This window comes from Haliotis cracherodii, unplaced genomic scaffold, assembly GCF_022045235.1.
Source record: "Haliotis cracherodii isolate W230 unplaced genomic scaffold, xgHalCrac1.p SCAF_6, whole genome shotgun sequence".
NCBI lineage: Eukaryota > Metazoa > Mollusca > Gastropoda > Lepetellida > Haliotidae > Haliotis > Haliotis cracherodii.
The window spans coordinates 49,950,153-49,971,045 of NW_027266319.1; the positions used below are offsets into that span (position 1 = coordinate 49,950,153).

At 43.8% G+C, this 20,893-nt stretch overlaps 1 protein-coding gene across 1 annotated transcript; it reads left to right on the top strand.

Annotated features, from left to right (window-relative positions):
* Nucleotides 1–5: 5 nt before the first annotated feature.
* Nucleotides 6–19,224, top strand: LOC139445739 (glycine receptor subunit alpha-1-like). The gene is made up of 8 exons (XM_071226944.1): nucleotides 6–94; nucleotides 6,064–6,302; nucleotides 7,708–7,775; nucleotides 9,318–9,538; nucleotides 13,445–13,527; nucleotides 14,718–14,855; nucleotides 16,709–17,067; nucleotides 18,598–19,224. Exons 1-8 carry the CDS (start codon nucleotides 90–92, stop codon nucleotides 18,811–18,813), a joined length of 1,329 nt encoding a protein of 442 aa, XP_071083045.1. The 5' UTR covers nucleotides 6–89; the 3' UTR covers nucleotides 18,814–19,224.
* Nucleotides 19,225–20,893: the final 1,669 nt, after the last annotated feature.

Genomic DNA, 20,893 nt, shown 5'->3' on the forward strand with positions numbered 1-20,893 from the left:
TGACAGGAAAGACAGGTCATGTTCTGAGCCTTCGTCGGTGATAGGAGAGGCGAAACTCCTCCATGGAATAAACTACAAGCTGAACAACGATGACGTGAGTATTTAAAAATGTCCACTTGGATGTAGTTGGGCCCTGCTTCTGTAAGGCGCCGCTATTCGCTTTGCAGTGAGTGAGTGAGTGAGTACGGTTTTACGCCGCCTTTAGCAATATTCCAGCAATATCACGGCGGGGGACACCAGAAATGGGCTTCACACATTGTACCCATGTCGGGAATCGAACCCGGGTCTTCGGCGTGACGAGCGAACGCTTTAACCACCAGGCTAGCCGACCGCCACTATTCGCTTTGCAGAGTTGCGAAACACGTATGATCGTGGGTTCGAATCCATGTCAACTTGGTAATGTTTCTCCGTTAGTGTGTGTGTGTGGTTGCTTTTCCGAGTCAGGACGTATGATGATTTTATATTGCTAACTCACTGAGATACCATGCCGCGCAGTTTACCATGAATACCCCACTCAGACACAGTATACTGACTCCGAGCCGAGCAGTCCTTGTTATAGCCCCTTAATGCCGAGCGCCAGGCATGGTAACAACAAGAACCGTATTTTAACGTATTTTGGTATGACGCGACCGGGGATCGAACCCCGACCTTCTGCTCTCCGGGCAGACGTGACGAGAAGGGGCGACTTTAGGTGAGTAAACTTATGTTATTCAAATGTTCACCGTTTCTTATTCGAGGCCGCCATTTAACATAGGTCGTTTGTTAGAGGACGCCATCGAACGATAACCAAAGCCTGGAAGACCTATAATAACAGGTGATGTAAACTGTGAAATTCCTATTGTGCACACGACACCACTGTTATGACTACCGTTACAATACACGTTCCTTGGCTGATAGTATTTTGCGAAACAATAACATAAGTCTCGTTTTTGCATTAGGCAGGGCTGTAAATGAACGGTCGATTGCTACCTTTTATAGAAGACATTTGGTACTCCCCTGGGACTGATGACGTCTGCAGTACGGCGTTAACTGTGAACTGAAGAAGTTTCACGGGCCGATACATTTGTTTCATGAACCATGAACTTACAGATGCTGCCCCTATCCACGTCGAATTGTGTAGGCCGGTGGTTAGTGCGCTTGCTCGTCATAGAATATATACCCTGGTTCGTTTCCCGGTTCAATTAAGTCCATTCTGGGTCGACCCGGGCGCATGCCATAACAAGATGCTTCGTATCAATGTATTACCATTTCCGATATCGTGCTTACGCTTTGAAATAGTTCCCCCTTTAGTGCAATTTTAAAACACTTGTGACGTATTTCTCGCTTACTTTGATAACAAGAATGGTAACATCAATAAGCGTTCGTTATTTAATACCAGGAACAAATTTAAAGGGAACCCACAAACTTACTCAGAAATGATATGTAAAGAAATGACTTTGTGGAATACAATCTATCAGGTAAAGTCAGTATCTGGTCCATGCCCCGAGAGCACCGATACAGGCATGCACGACATTTTTTGGGCATATGCTGGAAATCAAACGCCGGATTGTCTCCCTTGGTATGAATAGCCTTTCTTCTTGTAAGGATTGCCCAAGCTGTGGCAAATTCTGAGAACGCTGAGGTCGGTTAGGATACGATGACATGCATCAACAAAGTCAACGAGCCTGACCACCCGATCCTGTTAGCCTCTTATTACGACAAGCATAGTCGTCATTTACGGCAAGCAGAAAATGATTGACATCATGAACATGGATGCACGCAAATGGGATACGATGACATGCATCAACCAAGTCAGCGAGCCTCGGCCGTTAGTCGCCTCTTTCGACAAGCATGGTCGTCTTTCATGGCAAACATGGGTTGCTGAAGATCTATTCTCCTCTGATCTTCACTGGTAGACCATGCACGTGCATCGATCCCTTGGTTCTCAGATGGTCTTTCCCATACATACGTGTATATCAACATCATCATCATCATCATCATCATCATCATCATCATCAATGCGTTTCCTTGTCCAGGAGTTTATATGTCGATAAGCTCCAACTAATAGTTTGCGATAAACGTAGATTGAGCCACATTGTATTTGGTATGTCGAATCAAATGTAGATATAGCACTCTGTGCTTAATGAACCTTTATTTGCTCGATAAATTACTTCCATATGAACAGCGAACAAAACCTTTCAGTAGCATTAAACGCCGTTTGCACTGACTGGCTTGTTAGATGAGCGGTGCGAAATGTATGTGACACAGTGAGGGACATAAATTAAATACACGTCCTATATTTGCATCCCTTTCATTTACATAAATGGACCATGATTTATGAAAACGTTCGATATATTTATTCAGTCACCTGTATTAGTTTGGGGCAGTGTTCAGCGTTATTATCCGTCGACATCTTGTAACTACTTGATAGATGCGATGTCAACGTGTTCTTAGCGATAACTACATCCGCCTGTGATTTGAATATTGAGTGAGTGAGTGAGTTGGTTTCAACGCTGCTTTGAAAAGTATTCTAATTATATCACGGCTCGTCAGCTTACTTTGGGAGGAAAGCCCGAAGTGTTGCAGGTGCCATTTCGGTGAAACCCACGATCACGGGTATGGTGCTGACAATAGAAAATCGGGACGAACCAGGATTGGAACCGACGATTATATATTTCTCACTCGCCCAAGGGACGCAACTCTGCACAGCGAATCGCGGCGCCTCAGACGACTTGGCAACCCATGCCCTCAGGAAACCCAGAAGTGTTTGTTGGTTTGTTTATTATCCCCCGCCCCAACGAAGTTGGCGGGGGATATACAAATGGGTTCCGTCCGTGTGTTCGTGTGTGCGTGTGTGCGTCCCGAAATCGTTTCCGGAGCATAACTCAGAAACCGTTTTATATTTCTCTACGAAACTTTGCATGTCTATCAGACTCATGCTGAACTGGTGCCTTTTGCTATTTAGGAATATTATAAATTTTTATTTTTTATGTTTCCATGGCAACAAGTTGTACTTAGGTTCTATAAGGGTGGTATTCGTTTCCGGAGCGTAACTCAAAAACCATTAAATACTTTCTTACAAACTTTGCATGTCTACTAGGCACATACTGAACTGGTGCCTTTTGCTATTTAGGAATTTAAAAAAAAAAAGAAAAGTTTTTTCGTTTCCATGGCTACAAGTTGGACTTTAGTTCTATAAGGGTGCTGTTCGTTTCCGGAGCGTAACTATAAAAACGTTAAAAAATTTCTTACAAAACTTTGCATGTTTACCAGACACGTACTGAACTGGTGCCTTTTGCTATTTAGGAGTTTTATAAATATTTATTTAAGTAATAACACAACTCATTACAAATACAACAGTGTAACTGATCTTAAACCCACGCAACTGTATAAACACCTCCTATCCAGTATATATTCTTGTCATACACTGTACTTCATTTGCTTGATAGCGGTGTTAGAATCTGCACCAAACCATCGCTCCTAATTGTAATAAAGAAGTCGTTCGTCCATATGTCTCATCCTTACTCATTACAAATACAGTAATTCTATCAAAAACTGCAGATGGCAAAACAGCAGCAGTAATATTTTTTTAGTGCTGCAATTAGGCCATTTACAAAAGGCCCAGTGGACATAGTTCACAGGAGCTTATGCATTGCACACAACCGGACATGTCATATTGGCGGGGGATGTGAGTATTTCATGCTTGTCGTTTGTTGTTTAACGCCGCACTCAGCAATATTCCAACTGTATGACGACGGTCTGTCGATAATGGAGTCTGGACCAGACAATCCAGTGATGGCGGATTCATTTCAGTTGGTGAATTTACACCACTTTTAACAGTATTCCAGTTATATCATGATGTGTCAACGTGATTTGGGATGACAGCACGTCTGTGACGTCATTCTATTGTTTGAACGCTCCATTATTTTTCAGGAATGGAGAGTTGTTTGTCAACAATACATTATCTTGAATCAACCTTTGAATGAATTTCGACTTGGAATGGGCGGAACTATGTTTTACATTTATCTACCAGTGTATATATATATATTTTCCCCCGAAAACATGTGTCGCCAGGCGTGGTTCGAACCCGCATCGTTTCATTTGAGAACGTGTAATTGTCAACCTCAGCTACGGCGGCACATGAAGGTATGGTGCGAAATTAAATATTAATTATTTTCATAATTTTGGATAATGCTTAAAAGCTAATATATACTCTGTGTTAGAGCAGGTTACCTACAACAATGTTTATATTTATAGCAAATAGATCAATCTTTGACGAGAAAAAAACAAATCAGGTAATATATATATCCTTGTTCGGGGCTCTATATTTCCTATCATTCCCGCCAGCATGTATTGACAATGTGCAAGCGATTGATAACTACTATAGTTCAGGACACAACGAAATTATGAAGAGCCGTACCATGCATTGTAAATGTCGGCTCGCGACGGAGCTTGGTGCACGTGCAACAGCGGCCGAGAACGTATTCCTCGTGCATCACGCAAGGGCGACTCGCGCAGTATAAATACAGTCTACAAAGAGTTCTGGTTTATTTTTCTAATATTTTCCACAAAAGAATATTTTGTCAAAGGGTAAAGGTATGGATGAGTTAGGAGAATATCCCTCGCAAGAGAATGGAAAGGATTAAGGAATGGAAAGTCACTCGGACATTCCCCTCAAGGGATATCCCAAAGTGATGCAGATCTTCGACGTTTACCACTTTGACGAAAGGCAAGAGGACGGGACACCCGACCAACTTCAGTCAGCAAGCATATCGGGGACCTGTTTTCCAGGGAATATGTATTGGGATGTACGATGAGTATATGCTGATTTGAATAATGCAACTTCGTAGAAATTCCGGGTTAGAATTGGTCCCCAGGACCTACAATGTATCTTTGAACGGTGAGACTTAATGAATGGATGGGTCAGGTCTGTGGTTGAATGTGTGTCGTCGTACTCGGACGGTTGGGGTGTTGCTTATAATATCAATCACTGGTTTGTCATTTAGTTGAGCGCGGTGTTAAATAACAAACACACATTTGTCATACCAAACACTTACTTTCTTTAATGACCCGTGAAGATCCGGAGTAGAATAGGTCTTCAACAACCGTAAAAGACAACTAACGGGATCGGGTGGTCATGCTCGCTGACTTTGTTGATGCATGTCATCGTATCCAAATTGCATAGATCGATGCAAACTTCCTTTAATAGACATGTTTTTCAGTTCATCAAATGGTATCGTATATCATGGCATACAAGTATATCAAATAACAGTTTCATAACCGTTGCCTTTATTCTTTCCTTCAGTATAGGATTCATTCAACAATAGGCTTTTACTTCTACAAATTCTACCTTGTCTGTTGACATAAATCGATTGTAAATATTCAATGCATTTTAATTACCAGTATGTGTCCATCTAAACCACGAGTTTGTTGCATACATGAATATTGACAGATACAAAATATCAAGGAAAATAAACGCAGCAATACGTAAACCGATGCGTTTAGTGAAGCGGATCGGAAGAGTTCACGTAATGAAGTATTTATAACATGCGCGCTCGGGGTTTATTGGATTATTGATATTCATTCGTGACCAACTCGTGTTATTCCGGGACAAGCCGAATAGCGATTATCTGCCGTCTATCCGACCAAGGAGATTGGTGTGTACAGAGTAAGTAGCTAGATCATTGGATGCTGGAGCAATAATACGTTCCATCGAAACATAAACAATCCTTATCTGATTGAAGATCCGTGGAAGTCAACACGCCTGTGATGAAAATACATATGTTATTGGTTGCATCTACAAATTCACCATGTGTACAATTCTCAATTAAAAATGATTTTTGTCTTTGCAGGGGTCGAGTACACATTTTTTTGGTTATGTGGGTTATATCCGGTTAAGATCATCCGGGTTGAATATCGACGGATAAAAGAATATTGACGTTAACACCCGGAAAATGCCCATCGATTTATCTCACGTTGAAGTAATTCATAGTCCTGCCACTAAGCTAGTACGCATTGAATCAATTTAAGCCTTGACAGGTGAACGATTTATGTTGCATAAACGATTATGCATTAACATTTCAGGCCAGTCATTGTTGGAGGGAAATCCTTTGAGAGAGATGAGCTTTGGGAACACATCTTTGAGATCTCGGGTTGCGTCAAGATGGCGTGTCGATTTTCTGTATTAGTTGTCTTCGCGTTGGTGAGTCTCAGCCTTCCCCGAGCTCATGGAGCAGATAGCAATATTACAGAACGTGATGTCCTCAATCGTCTGCTGGACCCAGACTGTTATGATGCGACAATAAGACCGGGCGTTGATGAAGGTAAGATAAGGTCAAGGTTATTTAAGATCTTTTCACGTTTCGCCGTGGTATATTTTGTTTGCTTATTTGTTGTTTAACGCCACTCTCGGCAATATTCCAGCTATATAACGGCGGTCTGTAAATAACCCGAGTCCGGACCAGACAATCCAGTGATTGGTATCATGAGCATCGAATTTCACAATTGGGACATGACGACATGCATCAAACCAAGTCATCGAGCCTGACTAACGGGAATCTATCAGCTCGTTGGGTTCGGTAGCTCCTGACATCAAAAACGCCCCAGGCACAATATGTCTCGTGATAATCCAGCTGACCGAGAAAGGTTCTTGCAACAATTTGTCACTATTGATGAAACCTGGGTTCATTACTTCTATACGAACAAAACTAAGGAAGCGTTTAACATCCCCATAACCAATGACGGCAAAGACTGCCATATCACCTGGAAGGGTTAAGGCATCCTGTTCTGGGATGCTGAGGGTGCCAGCATGGTGGACCACAGGAGTCCGTATCTAAAAACAGACGCCCTCATGCATATTCATGACCATCTCCACACGCGAGCCCGAAGGCTTCGGGAAAGGCCAGACAATAAACGGAGCAAATTCCTCCCACAGTAAGCTGACCCGCCGTGATATAACTGGAATAATGTTAAAAGCGGCGTTAAACCCAACTCACTCACTCACTCACTCAACTCACCATTTTAGAACGCTTCTCAAAGTGTTGATAACCGTGAAAAGACTTGAGACAATAAATTGACTGACCAGACCAGACCAGACCAGACCTCAATTTGCACGTGCAAAATGGACGTGTACTGCAGTTTGTTTTCACTATTGCTTGGCGATACAAGTTGAAGGTATCTGGAAAGAAATTGCTTTACTGCTAAACAAACTTTAGAAAAATCCTGACCCGACACTTGACCCACGGTTTTGCATAATCCGTGCAGCCGGGGTGGAACGTTTGCTTGTGGGCTTCTGTGCATTTATCTTATTCGAAGTGGCGCATAGACGAGCACACGTAGAACTCACATAAGTCCCCTGTTGAATTGAAATGGACTCTTCCGTTGCACGCGGAACGCCAACTGACCCAAAACGCGATGTTCACAAGGTGACTTTCCATTCTGCCTGCAGTCCCAATTTGTCTACATAACTCAAACAGCATGGCACGGTCTGATGCACAGAGATGGATGCATGAGCATCGATCTACGCAGTTGGGATACGATGACATGTATCAACCAAGTCAGCGAGCCTAACCACCCGATCCCGTTAGTCACCTCTTTCGACAAGCATAGTCGCATTGGATGCTAAAGATCTATTCTTACCCGTATCTTCACGGATCTGTATTTTATGAATATGAATAATTTGAAATGACAAATATGTGAAAATACATTTTCCTGACATTGTGTTCACAGGGGAGGCAACTCGTGTTGAAATTGATATGGCCTTGAATTCAGTCGGTCCAGTCAGCAACATCAAAATGGTAGGTCAACGGCATCGGAATGGCGACTTCCTCCAATAGCATGTCGGTTGCTTTCTTTACCCTCTATCGGGAGCCAAAGTAGTTTGGGACATTGATACGATTGCGAGTATTAAATGTTTCTATTTACACCAATCGCGCTGTTAAGATTGATTCGTCTGCGTCAGTTAATTTTGATACTGTTTCCGCTGGTTGTAGGAGACGCAAGTTGTTCCTGTGAATGACAGAAAACACAATATATTTCCCAGACAAACTGAACGCATATTCTTTCTGGATTTTCCTTTCTGTGTACTGTGTTTGTTTGTTGTTTAACGCGGCACTCAGCAATATTCGAGCTATATTGCAGGAATTCTATCTATTATCGAGTCTGGACCTAACAGACGGTATAGAAATAATACAGTGATTAACATCATGAGCATCGATCCACGACATTCTTCCCATGGCAAGGGAGTTAACCGACTGTAAAAACCCAGTTTCCGCACTTGCCTGGAAATTCTGAGTTACATTTTGGCTAGGTTAACGAGACTGCATTGTCCAATCAAAATGGCGCAACTAAATGGACATAGCGACTGCCGTGGAGATTTTGGTCGATTGCCATTCTCATTATAATCAGATCTTAGTTCTCGCTATCGCCAAACAAAGATCTGGGTCACGTCAGAACGACCTTTCGCGAACTTTGACCGACCACTAAAATGACTAAGAAGAAGTCGACATCAGCTTTCTCGAGCTTAACGGCACACGTTTCAACATGGCGACTTCCATCTCAGACTACGCTTGAAAAGTATGTTGACACAGTTCTCGATTAAAATTTTGAAAACTCAACAAACGAACATTCCGGAATGTCTAATATATGGTTGAGATTGTATGGCAGTGCCTCACGCGTACTGTGCAACGCCTCCTCTGTTCAAATTTTTATCCCACGGAGGCGAGAGATAGACGATGATTTTGAAGGAATCAGTTTTCGAGATTGCATGATTAGAAATCACATTCCGACAGTCACTTAATCTGACATAATCTGGTAAGCGACGCACTGATTGGTCGGATTAAAGGTCGTTCTAACGTGATCCCTAATTGGATGTCCTCAGATCTTTGTTTAGCGGCAGCGAGAACTCAGATCTGATTTTAATGAGATTTGTCGATTGCAGAATTTGCACAGCATGTGTACGGTCAACTGGGCGTCGACGGATATTTTCCAAATCGTTTCATGTTTTTAATGTGCGTGCTCAAATGATTCCATGAACTTCGAGAGGTAAGACCAGTTTTATTACAATATAGAATCTGATCTTGATTATCAATCAGATCGTCTGGACTGGGTGCATCCATTTTCTTTGAACAAATGCAAGTAATATGAGAGATTGCATCTGATTGGTAATCAGGATGGACATAGACGGGACATAACTCGTAATAACCACAAGTGGCGCTACGACCGAGACCCGAAATTCCAGCCTAGTTTGGCAAGGGTGGAAACTGGCCTTCTATAGTCAGTTAAATCCCTTGCCTCAGGAAGTATTGAAGATGACCACTGTCTTCACCCTGGTGTTTCAGGAGGTGAGCACGAGCTTCTTCCTGCGGCAGCAGTGGCGAGATGCCCGTCTGATGTACGACGACTTCAACCGCAGCATCGTCATAAGTCACAAGCGGCTCGGGTCGCTGTGGGTGCCGGATCTCTACTTCACTCAGTCAAAACACGAGATTCTACACAACTTGACGACGCCAAACGTCATGATCAGACTCTCCCCCAACGGCACTGTTCTCTTTACACAAAGGTAGGTTGAATTTGTTCAGTGTCTGAAGAGCGAAACGTCTGTGGTTCGGCCGCATAATACGTTAAGTATGGTAGCTGTTGCTTCCCTGTCTGGAGCTCGGCATAAAGGGGCTAAAACAAGGATTGCTCGGCTCGTAGTCAGCATACTGTGCCAGAGTGGGTTATCCATTTTAAACTGCGGCATGGTATCTCAGTGAGCTAGCACTATGAAACCGGCGTAGGTCTGGGCCAATAAAAGAAACCACAACCACACAAACACAGACACACACACACGTCGCTATTTATGAGTAAAACATACTTGAACCCAATTCCACCTTATCTCATCTCTTACAGCATTCTAACTTCTTCGCTTGATCCCAGGAACAGCTGGTTGTGCAGGGTTCGAATCCCAAATTCTGCTTATGATTCCATTATTTAAAAGATTGAGGGGCATGGTTGGTCCGGCGGCCCGAGGTGCCACAATTCAGCTTGCAGGGTTTCGCGGCTTTGCACAACGACGATCTTAACTCGTATAACTTTAACATAGACTAAGTGCTCAGATTACTGAGTGCGCAGATCAATTTTAGCGATATTTCATTTAGTGCCAGGACTGCAAATTGATCTTTGAATACCATCCTGCTGAGGTTACTCAGTTCACCAGGATCAATACCAAACTGATTTCGTCCAGTATTGAGAGAAAGCTATTGGCTTCATGCGACCACAATTTAGAGCTTGTTACTTTCGTGATTTACTAATATTTGTAACTAATTACTGTAGTTGACAATTTGCGGCGAATTTTAGCTTGAAGTGTTATTTGAGGAGTCGGCTCTAGTTGCCACCATAACTAGAGTGGTCTCCCTTGTGCCAGCGCATCCTCAATATCCAGACAACCATTACGTTTGACCAGAGACCATATAATAGATATATGGTCTCTGGTTTGACCACGAGAATCCAATGTTTATAGTCATTGAAATGGCCAGTTAACTGGTCTAACCTATTTAAATCATGACCAACATTCAAATAACCGTATATTATAAGCAACAGTGTTTCAATAACCGTATTAAAAACTAATTTAACTGTGGGAGCATGATATACATGTATGTTCCCAGCTCTGTTCGCACGTGCCCCTCGATGTATGTACAAATGAAGGCAAGGCAAGTGGACAACTCATGCAGGTCCAGTTCAGCCCAATTAGTATCATTAGGTTTCCATGTTCAGAAAATAATGACCCTCCTGATGCTTGTCATATTTCTGGATTAAAACCTCCCGTGTCCTTGTACATTTTGAAGACATTTGAAAAGACAAAGTGCAAAAGGACTTGTCGTTCTATTCTAAAATGTTCATAAAATGACCCTTTTCCAAATATGTGTATTATTTTGTATGACTCCACTAGAGACCGCCATATTTATAGTGACCCTCCCAGAGTTCCTCTAACCCCAGGGCAACATACATCTCGGGGTTCATAGGCTCTCACACCGGTACATCACACCATACAGCTTGGTGTACATAGGCTCTCACACCGGTACATCACACCATACAGCTCGGTGTACATAGGCTCTCACACCGGTACATCACACCATACAGCTCGGGGTACATAGGCTCTCACACCGGTACATCACACCATACAGCTCGGGGTACTTAGGCTCTCACACCGGTACATCACACAATGCGGCTTGGCGTACATATGCTCTCACACCAGTACATCACACAATGCGGCTTGGCGTACATAGGCTCTCACACCGGTACATCACACCATACAGCTCGGGGTACATAGGCTCTCACACCGGTACATCACACCATACAGCTCGGGGTACATAGGCTCTCACACCGGTACATCACACAATGCGGCTTGGCGTACATAGGCTCACACACCGGTACATCACACCATACAGCTCGGTGTACATAGGCTCTCACACCGGTACATCACACCATACAGCTTGGGGTACATAGGCTCTCACACCGGTACATCACACCATACAGCTCGGTGTACATAGGCTCTCACACCGGTACATCACACCATACAGCTTGGTGTACATAGGCTCTCACACCGGTACATCACACCATACAGCTCGGGGTACATAGGCTCTCACACCGGTACATCACACCATACAGCTTGGTGTACATAGGCTCTCACACCGGTACATCACACCATACAGCTCGGGGTACATAGGCTCTCACACCGGTACATCACACAATGCGGCTTGGCGTACATAGGCTCTCACACCGGTACATCACACCATACAGCTCGGGGTACATAGGCTCTCACACCGGTACATCAAACAATGCGGCTCGGTGTACATAGGCTCTCACACCGGTACATCACACCATACAGCTCGGGGTACATAGACTCTCACACCGGTACATCACACCATACAGCTTGGTGTACATAGGCTCTCACACCGGTACATCACACCATACAGCTCGGGGTACATAGGCTCTCACACCGGTACATCACACCATACAGCTCGGGGTACATAGGCTCTCACACCGGTACATCACACCATACAGCTCGGGGTACATAGGCTCTCACACCGGTACATCACACCATACAGCTTGGGGTACATAGGCTCTCACACCGGTACATCACACAATGCGGCTTGGCGTACATAGGCTCTCACACCGGTACATCACACCATACAGCTTGGGGTACATAGGCTCTCACACCGGTACATCACACAATGCGGCTTGGCGTACATAGGCTCTCACACCAGTACATCACACCATACAGCTCGGGGTACATAGGCTCTCACACCAGTACATCACACCATACAGCTTGGGGTACATAGGCTCTCACACCGGTACATCAAACAATGCGGCTTGGGGTACATAGGCTCTCACACCGGTACATCACACCATACAGCTTGGGGTACATAGGCTCTCACACCGGTACATCACACCATACAGCTCGGGGTACATAGGCTCTCACACCGGTACATCACTCCATACAGCTCGGGGTACATAGGCTCTCACACCGGTACATCACACCATACAGCTCGGTGTACATAGGCTCTCACACCGGTACATCACACCATACAGCTCGGGGTACATAGGCTCTCACACCGGTACATCACACCATACAGCTTGGGGTACATAGGCTCTCACACCGGTACATCACACAATGCGGCTTGGCGTACATAGGCTCTCACACCGGTACATCACACCATACAGCTTGGGGTACATAGGCTCTCACACCAGTACATCACACAATGCGGCTTGGCGTACATAGGCTCTCACACCGGTACATCACACCATACAGCTCGGGGTACATAGGCTCTCACACCAGTACATCACACCATACAGCTTGGGGTACATAGGCTCTCACACCGGTACATCAAACAATGCGGCTTGGGGTACATAGGCTCTCACACCGGTACATCACACCATACAGCTTGGGGTACATAGGCTCTCACACCGGTACATCACACAGCTCGGGGTACTTGGCTCTCACACCGGTACATCACACAATGCGGCTCAATGTATATAGGCTCTAACACTGGTACATCACACCATACAGCTCGGGGTACATAGGCTCTCACACCGGTACATCACACCATGCGGTTAGGGGTACATAGGCTCACACACTTGTGACCCGTGAAGATCCGGGGTAGAATAGGTCTTCAGCAACCAAACTCCAGACTCGATTATTTACATATCGCCGTCATATAGCTGGAATATTGCTGAGTGCGGGTTAACCAAACCAAACCAACCAACCAACCGACTCACACACAGTACATCACACCATATATACCCCGATATTTATCGCAAAAGTTGCTTCCAATATCAATAGTTATCGCAATAGTTTCTTCCAATATCAATAGTTATCGCAATAGTGTTTCAGACCAATAGTCACCCCTAATACCCCTCGACGACGACTGACAACTGATGTTATATTTCAACAGTACAACTTCTACAAACGTTCTATTTCCAGGTTGTCGGTGATTGTCCAGTGCCAGATGAACCTGGTCAAATTCCCCATGGACTCTCAGACCTGTTACATAGCTATGGAAAGTTGTAAGTGCCTGATTGTTTGGTGCTTTTGGGTCTACTCAACAAAGAGCACGATATTAAACTGGGGAAAATCGGAACAAGGTTCTATTTTCAAATATACCGAACGTCCATATCTCCTTGGCAAATAAATACATCGATTACCAAAACCTGGCCTCCACAAGGGGATATCGCTTGATACTATGACGTCGCAATCAAACGACGTCACTAATCCTGCCCCTGGAGATGGTTGGTTGTACTTTCACACTCAAGGCACTGGTTTGTTTTCACACTGAAAACGTGGGAAGAGTGATGTTGGGTGATAAACATAAATCTTTTTTTAATCCCGTATCTATTTCACTCTTTTGAAAGCAACTATATCGATACTCGTCGATAAAATTTAAAACTCCGAAGCTTGACTCGTGTTACGAGGGTGAAATTCTTTTTTAGTCATCGATCTCATTTTGATAGATGTCCAAGATTCCACCGATATCGTAACTGGTTCAAGAGCAGAAAGATCATTGTCAAAGATTGTTGATTTTCATTATGTCACATCATGAACAAAAATAAGTGACTTCCGAATCCTACCCGGATTATAACCACGTGACCAAAACTCAATGATGATGTTTTTCTGTCGCAAAATGGATATTTCTAAGACTTCAAAAACGCACTTTTAATTTTTTGTCATTTCTATAAATAATATTCCTTATCGTTTTTCACTTTACAAGTATGAGGACAAATGCAGCTATCTTCATTGAGGGGCATTCACACGGTACAACTAGTTGTATACAATGTGTTGCCTTCAACACATTGCATCGTGTGAACGGGCAAGTCGGTCCAAAGTTTGACGTTTGCAACTTGCAACATGTTCTATTTTCATATGACACGTTGTATGAACGCAGCCAATCAAAAGGCGTTAATGCCGAGTTGTATACGACTTCAGTTCGTGCAACTAATTGCATACAGGTTGTATACAACTAGTTATACCGTGTGAATGCCCATTTATATAATCATCTCGATACTGATTCAAGTGGCGAGGTCGTCAAGTACTTCCAAATTACACAGTGTGCTGCATTGTTTTAGTGTTTAATGTTCTTTTAAAATTGTTCTAGATATTTTCAGATAAAATATAAATGCCCCCTCTCCAAGAATTAAATAGTCAATCCCTTAAGACTGCTTTGTGGAATCATGGCTGTAAGAAGACAATGTTGTTTCAGACAGCTTCACCGCCGACTCCTTGTACTTCCGGTGGAGTGGGCATCGTCAGGCGACGTCAGTGCAGCCCGAGGCAAACATCCCTGACTTCAGCATCTCTGACGTCATTGCCGAGGACTGTTCTTCAACATATGCTATAGGTATGGTCGGATAGACCAGTGGCGCGCGTCAGTGGGTGAACATGTCTGTGATCGCACCTAATTCAATAACACTTGAGTATCATAATGAAATACCTCCATAAATCGCGAATGAGTATTGTTTTACGCCACTTTTAGCAGTACCACTGCCAGGATACACCCAGAACTGGTTTCAGACTTTATACCCTTATGCGGGGATCGAACCTCGGCCGATGGGGTTGGCCAACACTTAAACTACTAGGCCACCTGTGTACCTATCAAAGAACAGGGAGCACGGGTGGCCCAGTCGTATAAGGCGCCTCAATTCGCAGAAACATGTGTCTGTGTTCGAGTCCCGGTTCGCCCCGATTATGTTTCAAGGGTTGTCAGCACCATATCCGTGCTCGTGGGTTTCACCGAAGTGGTAAACATCTGAGACCTGCATCACTTCCACGTTAACCTGACACGCCGTGATAGAACTGGAGCACAGTTAAATGGCGTTTAACCTAACTCCAGAGTTCCAGATAACTTTTTGATCAATTTAGTTTTTACTCTAGGGTCTCTATTCTAATTGGGTTATTACATTTTTCATTGGATAACCAATAATTTTTCACTCATCGAGGCATCACTCTATTCGGTTTTCCCCAAATTAATGAACATTTTAAGATTAACTGTTCTAAATTTATAGTCTTGACTCGGAAAGTAAATTAGCTCGTAATTGTATCTCGGAAATTAGCTCCTTTGTACGAATGCTGAGAAAGCTACATTGGGTATTTCCGCGCTGTTTTTATACATTTAAGTTTTTCATTTAATGCACGCGTTTCTGGGCGCAAGTTAGTTTAAAGGAATTGGGTTTTGAATAGTTTGTGTGTGGGGGTGGTTGGCAAATACGCTGCTGATCTGACGCTCTGTAACTCTCTCCTCAATCTATAAGAACATGCAAAAAGGAAAACCAGGGGCGTTGGCATGTCACAGATTCGAGCCCCCACAGCCGTAATATGCCTGGAAAAAAACACAACTTACTCACGAACTTCTCAATCCAAACTATAATTGAACGATTTAATAATTTACTTTATATGATTCGGGGGTAAATCGATCGAAAAGCTTGTGGTATCTCGTAGAAAATTGTTCAGATTTAAAATTGTTCACACATTATATGTCAATATCATCTCTGACTTCAAACACTTTTTCCAGCGACCTTGGGTCAACTTCTGGACTACTTTTGCGTCGCTTAGATGAATATGAAGGACAGTCCCCTGTGTGATTTTCAGTGATCCATTCATATAAATTTCAGCCTTTTATTGCCTTTTGCCTTTTATGCCCAATGTAATATGTTTGGGCAGATAATCGAGACTGACCATTTATGTCGTTGACGTTTTATAATTTCACGTCTTCGTGTTTTTTGGTGACATGCCCTTTTTATGCATGTATTTGATCAAAATAGTTTCTTAGAATTCTCCATTTCCCCTCTGTGAAGATGACATCAGATGCAGACCCGTGAAGATCCGGGCTAGAATAGGTCTTCAGCAACCCATCCTTGACGTAAAAGGCGACTATGCTTGTAGGAGGCGACTGACGGGATCGGGTGGTCAGGCTCGCTGACTTGGTTGATGCATGTCATCGATCTCAATTGCGTGGATCGATGGTCATGATGTGAATCACTGGATTGTCTGGTCCAACCTGGATTATTTACAGACCGCCGTCATATAGCTGGAATATTGCTGAGTGCGGCGTTAAACAAACAAACAAAGTCTGTATCGTGATGTATGCGAAGAGATGGTATATATTCTTAATATACATTATCTATATGGCTTTAAACATTTCGATTCCTCTCGCAGATTGCGAAATATATCAAACTGTCGCTTTAAAATTTACAGGAACATTTACATGCCTGAGAGCAGTTCTCCACCTAAAACGAGAAATCGGCTTCTACGCTACACAGACCTACATCCCCAGCATCCTCATCGTCGTGTTGTCCTGGGCCTCGTTCTGGATCGACCACGAGGCAGTTCCCGCCAGAATCTCCGTGGGGCTACTTACAGTCCTCACCATCACCACCCAGAGCTCAAGTGCGCGCGCACAACTTCCCAGGGTTCCTTATGTGAAGGCCATCGACGTGTGGATGACCTCGTGCCTGGTGTTCGTGTTTGCCGCCTACATGGAGTATGCTGTCGTCACGGTGCTGTCCCGGAGGTTTAAAAAGCTCAAGGCAGGTGGCAATCACAAGGAAAAGATTGTATGTACACGCAGCACGAAAAGTCAAATTTTCTGTTTTTCGGAAATCAATTTCCAATCTTCCAGAGACCTCTCGATAGGGCTCGGGTTTGAATTCTTGATGGATCGGGTGGTTAGGCTCAGTGACTTGGTTTATAACGTGTGATCGTACCCCGGCGATGTGGATCGTTGCTCATAATAACACTCACAGGTTTGTCTGGTCCAGACCCGATTATTACGGCCGCCATCATTAAGCTGGAATATTGCTGATTGCCGTGTTAACAACATACGTGCATCTCCCGATTCGTTGACCAGTGTCCTGTTCCACGAAGGCAGCTAAGCGCTAACCACCATACTTGACTTCGAGGTACGACAGTCATTCGGTACGGTGGGGTAGCCTTGTGGTTAAAGCGTTCACTCGTCACGCCGATGACCGGGGCTCGATTCCCCACATGGGCACAACGTTTAAAGCCAATTTCTGGTGTCACCTCCCTTAATATTGCTGGAATATTGCTAAAAGCTTAAGCGGCGTATTGCTTCGGCAGTCGTAGCGTTATTTGAACAGCACCCTTGGCCATTTAAAAAATGAATTATGTATTTTTTTTTGCTTTTGTGAAAACCCGAAAACCGAGAAGTGTGCACACCTGTGTGCACATTTATACCTCCATAAATGCCAAAATATAAAGTAGTCAACAATAATATATTCACAGATTGCATATTTAAAATCATTAACATAACAACTTAAAGACATTGATACGAAATTAGTGATATCGTTGAGCGAATAATGCAACACAAGCCCCGCCCACTGTATTACCAGCAAATTGTAGATTTGAGGAAACCTAAATTGCTTGGTTAGCCGATCAAATGCCATGGAATAACTTGCATTTATTTATTTCCAAATAACTTTTGACCGGGTAACGTGAGACGAGTGTGTGACGTCGTACCCTGCGTTGGTTGTCGCGTGAATATAGTTCGAAACATTGCTGACTGCGGCCTAAAATAATAATCATCATTTGTTTGTTTGTTTATTTGTTGTTTAACACCGCACTCAGCAATATTCCAGCTATATGACGGCGGTCTGTAAAAAATCGAGTCTGGACCAGACAATCCAGTGATTCACATCATGAGCATCAACCAAGTCAGCGAGCCTGACAACCCGATCCCGTTAGTCGCCTCTTAGGACAAGCATTGTCGCCTTTCACGGCCAGCATGGGTTGTTGAAGACCTATTGTACCCGGATCTCCACGGTCATAAAACTCATTGACTCAACGAAAAGTCAGCGGAGCGACCCGTGAAGATCCGGGTGAGAATCGGTCTTCAGAAAGCCATGTTTGTCGTAAGAGTCGACTAACGGGATCAGGCCAGCTGACTTGGTTGATGCATGTCATTGTATCCCAATTGCGTAAACCGATGCTCATGATGTCAATCACTGGATTGTCTGGCCCAGACTATATAACTTACGGACAGTCGTCATATATCTGGAACATTGCTGAGTGCAGCGTTAAAAAAACTAGAATTTTTGTGTTAATCATGATTTACTCTTATTCTGCAGGTTTCCATGGCAACAAGCAAAAAGTATGCAATAGAAACACGTGACACAAACGACAATGACCTCTTAGCGCACGAAGGCAGAAGGGACCCGGGGAGGAACGTTGATAAGGCTTCAAGGAGTGTATTCCCTGTGGCATTCTTGGTCTTTAACATCGTCTACTGGATGTATTACGTCTTGTCACGCCAACCAATACTCGAAAACGGCCGGATCAAGTAATCAAGAATCAAGACTTATGTCACTTTCTAAGCCTGCCTCTAACGCTAACGTGGTCTAAGACGCAGCAATTCACTGTGCACGCAGAGTTGCGCCCCTTGGTTATGGTAAGATCCGCAGCCCGTGTGTTCGATCCGTGGGTTTTACCTTCGCCCGTCTTATACACCATGATAGAACTGAATTACTGTCCAAAGTGGCGTTAAACAAAACTCACTCACTCACTCTAACGCTTTTGTGATGTCATCAAGAATATTTTCCTTTCACTGTTTATACCCTGGGCCATTTAGAAAATGAATTATGTATATATTTTTTGCTTTCGTGAAAACCCGAAAACCCAAAAGTGTGCACAACTGTGTTCACGTTTTTACCTCCATAAATGCGAAAAAATATTGAGGCAGTTCTTACAAATGTTTGTTTGTTGTTTAACGCCGCACTAAGCACTATTCCAGCTATATGACGGCGGTCTGTAAATAATCGAGTCTGGACCAGACAATCCAGTAATTGACATCATGGGCATCGATCCACGCAATTGTCCTTTCACTGAGTTACTTTATATGTGTAAACCCTTGAGACCGACATCCAGACTTAATTTTAAACTTGAGCGGGACGTTGAAAACTTAACACTAATGCACTCTATGATGTTTTTCAAATATAATTTAGAAGTTCCTGTCAATTTTGCCAGCAGTGAATCACAGCCTCGTCTGATTGTATTCTGAAAATTGAAAAATACGACCTGTCGTTTTAAAAACTATTGATTGATTGGAATAAATATTGAACGTGAATTTCTGTTTTGTATCTCGCAGTGTTGTAACTGTATAAAGTCAGCCGAAGTCATGGCAGTTTGATTTGTTTGTTTGTTTGTTGTTTAACGCCGCGCTCAGAAACATTCCACCTACATGACGGCGGTCTGTAAATAATCGAGTCTGGACCAGACAATCCAATAATTGACATCATGAGCATCGATCCACGCAATCGGGATACAATGACATGCATCAACCAAGTGAATCGCGTTATCTTAGTCGCCCCTTACGACAAGCATAGTCGCCTTTTATGGCAAGATCCTTCTCATTATCAGCAGTGAAGTGAGAATAATTCACGGATCTTCTAAGAGTTTAAAGGCAAGTTAAGATGGGCGGCACAGATCGTACAAGGAGGCAGAACAATTATGGCGGAGACTGTTTGATGTCAAGAATAGTCACTCATTGGAAACTCATTGGAGAGTGCCAAGAGGACATTACTTGGTGGCGTGATTTTGTGTATGCCTTCAAAGGGCCAGTCAGCTTGGTGTCATTTGTTCCTTTAAAGTATCCCTCCACGGATGCCTGTGATACGGCAGCTGGCGCGTATGCTGAGGGAAATTTTGCTTGCCGGTACTGGCAGATTTCAAAGGAACATGTAAAATGTTAAAGACATTTTGGCTGTGGTATTGGCAATCGCCCGATGGAGACTCACTTTTCAGAACAAGAACGTTGTAGTGCACACTGATAATATAACCTGCAGAGCGGCTATCAACAAAGGAACCGCCTCCGTGGTCTAGTGGTAGAGCGTCCGCCCGGAGAGCGGAAGGTCCGAGGTTCGATCCCCGGCCGCGTCATACCAAAAGACGTTAAAAGATGGTACATGTTGTTACCATGTCTGGCGCTCGGCGTATAGGGGCTAAAACAAGGACTGGTCGGCTCGGAGTCAGTATACAGCAACATGCGTGTAGAGATGATAGATCACTGAGAAGCCGCTCCGAGGAAGGTCATCTGTGGTCTGTGTAGCATTGTATCGATGCAGGAGACGGTAAATTGTGGTTATGTTAACGTTGAAATGACGGGCAACATCTTGGACAGACTCTCCAGCTTCCAAACGTCCGATAGCCTGGTTCCTCTGAATTTGAGTTAGGCGTGGCATTGTTGACCAAGGAGCGGTAGGTCCAAGAAACGGCCACAGTTTTATACCCACCACAGTTCGTGACAGTTCGTGCATTTTCGATTTCGCGAGAAATGGGTGCATGATACCCACATATTCATTGAAATGGTGCGTTTTGGCGATTCGTTTTTTATGTTGCGTTTTTACTCGGGGCTTCCAAAATGCAACA